Source organism: Notolepis coatsorum (genome assembly GCF_963971535.1).
Source record: "Notolepis coatsorum genome assembly, chromosome: 8".
In the NCBI taxonomy this organism is placed as follows: Eukaryota; Metazoa; Chordata; class Actinopteri; order Aulopiformes; family Paralepididae; genus Notolepis; species Notolepis coatsorum.
Window position 1 is genome coordinate 38,436,207 of NC_140172.1, and position 8,997 is coordinate 38,445,203.

The 8,997-nt window shown below is 44.9% G+C and overlaps 1 protein-coding gene across 1 annotated transcript; it reads right to left on the bottom strand.

Annotated features, from left to right (window-relative positions):
- Nucleotides 1-1,484: 1,484 nt before the first annotated feature.
- adrb2b (adrenoceptor beta 2, surface b) lies at nt 1,485-7,846 on the bottom strand (the record flags this gene model as incomplete). Its single annotated transcript, XM_084320377.1, has 5 exons — nt 7,707-7,846; nt 5,662-5,824; nt 4,188-4,479; nt 2,287-2,655; nt 1,485-2,178 (listed from the first exon to the last, which is right to left on the bottom strand). The coding sequence occupies exons 2-5, from the start codon at nt 5,822-5,824 to the stop codon at nt 1,485-1,487; spliced, it is 1,518 nt and encodes a 505-aa protein (XP_084176503.1). The 5' UTR covers nt 7,707-7,846.
- Between the last annotated feature and the right edge of the window lie 1,151 nt (nt 7,847-8,997).

The window sequence follows — 8,997 nt, forward strand, 5'->3', positions numbered from 1 at the left end:
TTAACCTAAGTGGATACCTCACGCTACACCCTAACCTAAATTAGAGATGACTTTTTTTGTGATCATCAATTCTTTAAGTTTTCCACAACTGTGAATGAATGATTTTCATGTATTTATTTATTTATTTTCAAAGCTGGCTTCTTCTCTCAGATTGACTCAATGTCTTGGAACTAGCTAGTTAGAGAGCCCCAGTGCATAGTAATACACCTCAATAAACAAAGAAATTCTAAGAATCAAGCATCGGAAACAGTACATTTGGACTGCAGTATTACTTTTTTTTTCATGCAACACACTTTGGTAGGAAAATAGAGAACAATATTTCATTATGATGAAAGATCATTAGTCATACATTCAAATCCCCTCCTCACATGTGTCACTGTATGCTCTTGACTGTTCTTGTGTGTGAGCATGCATGCGTATGTATGCATTTGTGCATGTGTACATCATGTAAGGATTATAAGACACATAGTTTCGCCTTCAGAAAGTTTTATCACAAACATAGTTCATGCCTTCAGATATCATTACATTACTCATTGCATCTATGTTTTTATATTATTATGTTAGATTACTGGTTGCCCAGCAATATAAGGCACATTCTCTACAAGAATCATACATGTAGATTTACTGCCATATGTTTTACTTAAACATTTTTGGCAGACCATATGAAAATCTTGTAAGATTTGTGTACATATTTTCCATATGAGTTTCAGTGCTATGCAGTGCCAGTCAAGGATCTGGATTGCTATTTATTCAGCTCCCATACAAATAGTAGTCTATATATAAGCAGTGTTGGTGTAGAGACATTATATGGGAATGGATAACTGTGGTAAACAAGAGACAAAAAACAAAAACAAAAAAAAACAACAACAACAAAAACTTGAGTCATATAGTCGTGTAAATCTAATTCTGTGTAGACCCTTTAACTGCTTGTAAACAATGATGACGTTCGTAGGAAAAACTCTGCTTGAGGGAGAAACGTCTTTCGGCGAGAGACTCCAGGACACTGTTACCACGAACTGAATGAAACCACGTGACGTCCAACGACCTGTTTGTGCGTCAACGCTCTCATGTCCCTGGAGTCTCTCCTCACAAGATGAGCGTTGTTTGGTTCCGGATGCAGAGTTTTGACTAAAATGGTCTATATCAGTCAGGTTGACTGTGGAAATCAATGCCATTACACTTTTCATTACTCACTACACAGTGAGTTGCCATTGTTTGTCCTCAGGTCATTGCCAGAGGGAATAAATATCGGAAGTTGAATGTCTGTTTTGATTTCAAACGCGTTGTAGATTTTGAATTGTACATGAGGTTAAGAAGTGTAGCTTTGACTATTTCTCCTTTTACGCAGGGAGCATAATCACTCCTCCACTAGCAGCCAGATCTGTCTAATGGCAACCCTGTTCCATAGCCAGCCCGTGTTCACAGAGTCTGTGCATAGTATATACACTATATGGCACGTCTCAGAGTTCTAGCATTCTGACAGGTCAAACAACGGAGTCCAGGTGTTCGTCACAGCTCCCTTTGTTAGCCTGTAGGTCAGACCGAGATCCCAGGGCTATCCCGAGAGCCCTCCCCTCAGTACCCCAAGAGCCCGGGGCTATCCCGAGAGCCCTCCCCTCAGTACCCCAAGAGCCCGGCGCTACTCCAAGAGCCCTCCCCTCAGTGAGTGGGGTGGAAGGGGCAAGAGAAGGTGAGCTGTCATCCGCCTGGCTCACCAGACGGCTCTTCCATCTCTGCCTCCAGCCAACGTTCAATCCCCTAGACCCTCCAACGCCTTCGTTGCCTGTGGTCCCTTTAGTCCTACGGGGAGGCTTGGAGGACGGGCCCTTCCCTCCGCATCCTCTCAAACCCTCTCCCCGTCCCTCCTTGCCCCTCAGACACAGGATTTCCTGAAAGGCGTGCCTGAAGTCGGGGCTGCGGCAGTAGATCAGGGGGTTGAAGGCTGAGTTGGAGTAGCCCAGCCAGTTGAGCAGCCTGAAGAGCAGCCTGACGTCCCCCATCCTGAAGAAAGTCATGAGGATGTTGAGGATGAAGAAGGGCAGCCAGCACAGCGTGAAGGTGCCCATGATGATGCCCAGAGTCTTCACAGCCTTGTGCTCCTTCAGACTGAACTTCTGCCGCTTAGCGACGGACGGCTTGGCTTCCCCTCTCTTTTCATTTTCTCTGTTCTCTCCTCTCCTTCCTTTCCCATTGTGTCTATTGTCTCCCTCTTCTCCTCCATTTTCTCCCTCTCCCTCTCCCCCTCCTCCCCCTCCTTTGTCCTGTTGTCTCTCCTCTCCTCCTCGCCACTCCTCCCCGCCGGCTCCTGACCTAAGCGAGTCTGGCCCAGGGCTCTCGTCGTCGTGGCGGTCCAGCTTGCCGGCGTGATGCGACTGGTACCAGCGCTCCGTCTGTCTGATCTTCTCCAGCTGTTTCCGGGCCTCCTGGAACACCCGCGCGTACACAAACACCATCACCACCAGCGGCAGGTAGAATGACACCAGGGAGGAGAACACGGCGTACACCGCGTTGGTGTGGAAGTCACAGCAATACTCGTTGGCCAGGCAGTGGAGGGCCTCTTCGTCTTTTGACACCCACCACTCCATGTGGATGGGCAGGAAGGAGATGAGGGATGCCACCACCCAAACCATCAGGATCACAGCGATGGCCCGACGCCTGGTCAGCATGGGCAGAGAGGACAAGGAGACATGAAGGACATGAAGGACATGAAGGGGACATGATTGAAAAACTCTGCATTGGTTTAAAAAGTATGCTTGAAATCAGGGATGGGACCAAACTAAGTCGCTCTTGAGGGGCAGGTAAGTCACAAGTCATAGGGTCCAAGTCTCAAGTCAAGTCATAGGGTCCAAGTCTCAAGTCAAGATAACCCTTTCACACCGGCAGGGCTCCGGTTCAGGCTCCGGCTCCGTTCTGGAGCCTCTGAACCTTGGTGCTTTCTGACGAACCAGCCCGCGTTTACACCTAATACCTAATAAAACAAGTCATTCGAATAATAGAAGCCTACTTTGCTGGAACGATTAATTTTGCACGTATACAGTATGTGTGTGTGTGTGTGTGTGTGTGTGTGTGTGTGCTAGCACGCTGATGCTGCCTTACTAAGCCGTTTCTCTACGCATTTCTTTATTTATGGAGCATTTATTTATCCACTGTGGTTGGATGGTGTATTGTACTTGTGCTGTATAATAACAATACATTTGAATCTAATCTTATTTTGAGATCAGTCGCAAATCGCTTCCGCGCTACCTGTTGAATGGATCAGCTGTTCGCCATTTTCTCTTGTCTTCACAGCCTAGAATATGACACGCCCACTGATGAATGATGTCACGGTTTGCAAGGAAAAAATCTAACAATGTTAGGTACCAGCTGAGAACCGACTTTTCAGGTTCAGAACCAATTATGTTCGGTCTGAACACATCGGCCGGTTCAAGATTAGGGTCGGGAACCGGAACCGGCACGGAGCCCTGCCGGTGTGAAAGGGCTAACAGAGAATAAAGTCGAGAGTGAAAGTAACCGAGCAGACCCATAAACATAAACATAGTGATTTTTGACACACAACAGCAATTGCATTATTGTCAGTTTGAGTCATGAGTCAAGTGTGGTATCTCAAGTAAACAAGCAAGTCTCAAGTCATCTATGTTGAACTCAAGTAATTTTCCTGTGCCCAAGTCACAAGCACTACAGTAGGCTCATGAAATTTGTGACTTGAGTCTAACCTCTCCATGATAGTATCGAGAAGGTTCTTCTAAAAAGGAACCCTTTCAAACCCTATTTAGGCCTACTATTGAGGTCACACAATTCCTACAACTCTAACATTAAAATACCAAGTATGTTTGCTCAAGGTGTCCTAAGATTTAGTGTGGGCCTATTCGGGTAAATACTGTGTCATGTTTCCTAAACAGAAATGGTAACAAATCAACATATACAAGCAGTGTTAATGTGTTATTATATATTGTTGTATATATATATATGGTCATGTTATTAGATCTTCGGTACCATAGGGAGGCCACATGAGGTCCTGATCCCCAAGGTTATGAAACACATGCAGGGATCACATGCCTTCACCACACTCTAAATTAAAATTTATTTGAATAGTTGTGACTTGGTATGTTCGAATAAGGGCTTTGTTTTTCACAGAGCGGAGATTCCACTACTTCAAAACAACACCAAGCTAGAAATCTCTGTCTTGCCTGGTGATCAGTGCTGGGTAGCGAAGGGGGGAGGTGATGGCCAGGTACCGGTCCAGGGCGATCACACAGAGTGTCTCGATGCTGGCTGTCACGCACAGGACGTCCGCCGCCGTCCACATATCACACAAGAAGTTTCCAAACTGCCAGGCACCACGCAGGATGTAGGTGGAGCTAAAGGGAACCACGGCCAGCCCCATGATGAGGTCGGCGACGGCTAGGGAGGCAATGAAGAGGTTCGTGACGGTCTGGAGTCTCTGGAACCGAAGGATGGCTGTGATCACCAGCATGTTGCCTGGACAATAGGAGAGACTATTTATGTTTGTCATCATTAGATCATATCTCTGTTTGTTGATTGGAATATCTGTGAAACTGTGCAAGCGATGTAGACTGATATTATTGTAAGGTGTAAAAGAGTTTGTGTATGTAGACAAAAGACAGAATTATCAGTGCTACAATAGGATTTCATAGATTTTTTTGTGAAGAGGACATGTGATACTTGGACATAAAACGTGCATCTCGAGGGCTCAGTCCCGCGAGGAACTCCGCCAGTTGGCGTCATCCAGCGGAGAGCAGACCTGTAGTGAACTGCAGACACTATTTCCTCAACAATTTCTTACCTACTACATTAGAGAATAGTTAAGGAATCAGTGTCTACATTAGAGGTCCGCTCTCTGCCAGGTGATGTCATCCGGCAGAGTTTCTTGGGGGGCCGATGCAGCTGAGTTCTCGAGACACAGAGCACATTGATACGTTTTATGTCTAATTATCACACATCCTCCGCACAACAGAACAATATGATTAAAGGCATACTAAGTAGTTTCAGCCACTAGATGTCACTAGAGCGCTACTAAAACAAAGAGGTGTTTACGTAGAAGCGATATACCATCGGACAAGCTAGGCATTGCAGATCAAATGTGACTAAAGGTGCAGCAATATCATATGAAACCCACCACTAAACATTTGGTCAAAAACACAATTTACGTTCAACAAGCGAACAAGCCGCCATTTTATTTTTGAAAACGGGAGCAGAGGGGATGCATGCATGCAACATGCACTTAACATGCACATAAATAACATGCACTTGCTCCCCAAAGGTTGACACTCAGAAACGTCCCAACTCCGAGCAAAATAAGAGAATGCAGGCAGATGGAAGGGTCTCTGCAGATAAAGACACCACCACACACTTCTAGTGGCTCATAAGTGATGACTTGAGATCATGTTTTGTATGAGTCTATACATTGTTTTTTTAGGAATTCTACACAATATGCCTTTAAGGTTGAAAATCAGCAAAGTGGCCCTTTAAGATTTGATCCACCTCAATCATATAATTGAGCAAGCATTTGATCAATCAATCCTTCAATCAATCCTTCAATCAATCCTTCAATCAATCAATCAATCAATCAATCAATCCATCAATCAATCAATCAATCAATCAATCAATCAATCATTATCATAATAGTAAAGTAACAATTACCAAAGACTATGGCTAACACCAGAATTGCCATGAGAACACCTAGGAATACCGCTTCTGCATCACTGTACGGCGACCTCGTTGACCAATCAGGAGAGTGCAGGGAAGAGTTGGTGTGCTGTGATAGGTTGGCCAGCGCTGACACAGCACTTACACTCTCCATCATCTATAATCAAACACAACAACTTTATTCACACCAGTGCTTAACAATAAAAGCAGCTGAACATGTTTGAAATAATTTCATTCTCAGCCTGTGTGCAAATGAATGATGGTAGACAGTCTCTGGAGCGCAACAGTAAGAAGCATTTTGTATAAAAGTATTCTGTACTTCTGTATGACAACTATTAAAGAAACTTGAACTTGAAACTCGTACCTGCTCCTGATAGATCAATTATCTATACGGCTATTCAATATTTTGTATAGGGGAAGATACGCTGATCACTTAAGTTCTTTATTTGCAACACCCCGCTACACACTCATATGGTTCTGCACATTCACACCAGGTGCCTGGCTCAAGGGCACCTCAACTGAGGGTGTTGTGCGGGAGGACGGGAGTGTTTTCCCGCACCCAGATCTTCCTGCCGCCTTATCGGTCACAAGCTCACCTCTCTAGCCAGCTGCCTTGACGCCTATAAAACCAAAGAGGTTTGTTTTTTTGTTTCCACTCGGTCTGTTTACCAACACGGCTTTCCTCTCTATCCCTCAGAGGCTGAGAATCATACACAAAGGATTTATTGAGAGGCCAATATCATAATATTTAGGGAGGGATGTAGCTGGCGGCGGTGATGCATGATCACAACACAAACAAACAATGTGCTGGACACACACACACACACACACCCACACCCACACACACACACACACACACACACCTCTGCACACACACGCACACCTCTGCACACACACACCTCTGCACACACACGCACACATCTCTGCGCACACACACACACACACACACACACACACGCACACACCTCTGCACACACACACACACACACACACACACACACACACACACACACACACACACACACACACACACACACACACACACACACACACCTCTGCACACACACACACACACACACACACACACACACACACACACACACACACACACACACACACACACACACACACACACACACACACACACACACACACACTTCTGCACACACACCTCTGCACACACACACACACACACACACACACACACACACACACCTCTGCACACACACACACACACACTTCTGCACACACACCTCTGCACACACACACCTCTGCACACACACACACACACACACACACACACACACACACACACACACACACACACACACACACACACACACACACACACACACACACACACACACACACACACACACACACACACACACACACACACACACACACACACACACACACACACCACATAACCACCCACCAAACATATAGCGGACATAACAAGGAGAGGATCAGCACTTTGTAACACTAGGCAAACTACACACAAATACAGAAGTGACTGTGACACGTAACAGACCTGCGGTGTCCTTGAATACAATGTTGACACCGTGGCACAAATGGTACTGCGGTGAAATTGTTAATGCAGTTAGATACACTGCAGCGTACATTTAGATTTCTTCCTGCTGAAACTGGTGATCTTTGGTCATTCTTTCGTTGGTGGGGGGGGGGGGGGGGCATTGGGGGGGGCATCCCCAATTTCTGCAGTGGTTCACACCTGTGCTGAACTGTAGAATGTATTTAACAAACAACACATTCTTTAAATGCCCGGAAGACAGGCACTCTGTTGACCCTGAAATGTTATATTTCTACATAACGTAAAGAATACAAGGGTGCTCAAGTATTCTCTCAGTGGTTAACACTGCAAGTAAATCAAACGGCTCAGTTACTATCTCACTGGACCTCTTGATTTCCTTGGTTGTTATTAAGCTCACTGCCCCTCTTTCTGTTGAGTTCAGATAAAAAGACAGAGCTTGCATGAAGCATATGTTGTTTGAGTAGAACTGTGGAGCTACTTCTCCTACCTCCAGATGCGGTCCTGTTCTGCCATACAACCTCAAAAGGGGTTCCTCCTTGTGTGAGAGAGTCTGGTAACTTGATAATCCGGACGGTATTTTAAAATCCACAACACGTATCCTTTTAGTGTTCCTGCCAAAGCTTGTGATCTCTCTTCCTCTTGTAGTACGAGCCTGGTTTTGTGTGTGTCTCTCCCCCTCTCTCCCTCTCTCTCTCTCTCTTTCTGTCTCTCATACACACACACTCAAACATAACCACTCACTGTCAGCTTCACACCACACTTGCCGGTATGAGGCAGCTCACTCAGCGTCGCCCTTCTTATAGGCATGCCCTGGATGACATCACAGACAGGGAGTAGCCTATCAGAGAGCCAGAAATAGATGATAGGTTATAGGGTAATTGGGAGGGGACTCAAGGTCAGCAGTAAAGGGGCCAAATACAAATACCAAACACGGCGTCAGAAAGCTGGGACTCATTTGAAATGCAGCTCAACTGTATGTGCCAATCGTTTATATCTATTCATATGAGATAAACATTATAACTGCAATGGGACTCACATAGGTTGGACATGGGTGTGAAGGGGAGACTCTTGTGTTTCCACCGAGCCCATTTTCATTCAGATATCTTGATATGTAATCAAGATGGAACTTTGAACTTTGAACCCAGCCGAATAATGTGGCTATATGCTTCGTCGTAAACACAGACGCTGGGAGGTTTTATTATGCCATTAAGACTCTATATCAAGCGTCTGTTACCTGTGTTCGGGTTAATGAATACACAACTGGACGGTTTTCCCAACAATTTGGTGTGAGGCAAGGAGATTTTTGTCTGAATCTGAACTGAACAAAGTTAAACAATGCGGTAATCTGGGATTCCATACTTATACACAACTCTATCATTCATGGGTGTGTCCTGTGTCTGACTATGCTTCTGGTGTTTGGGGTTTCCGTGATTATAGAGTACCGGTAGTTGCAAGTTTGCAACACTGTGCATCACAGAGTTATACAATCCTGTTTGGGAGTCCATAAATGTACTTCTATTATGGGATGGGAACCTCCGAACATCAGACATAAATGTAAAATGCTTCGGCTTTGGACTTGTGAAGATGTCCTCTCAGAGACTCACTAGAAATATATTTAATTTGGGTCATGAATTGAGATTCTTATTTTATTTGAACTAGTTGTCATTTATTTTCCAGAACCGGTTATTTTGTGATATTCAGGAGATATACGTATATATATATATGAAATATGTCTCATGTATAAAGAAAAATGGTCTGGTGATATATGGTATAAACAA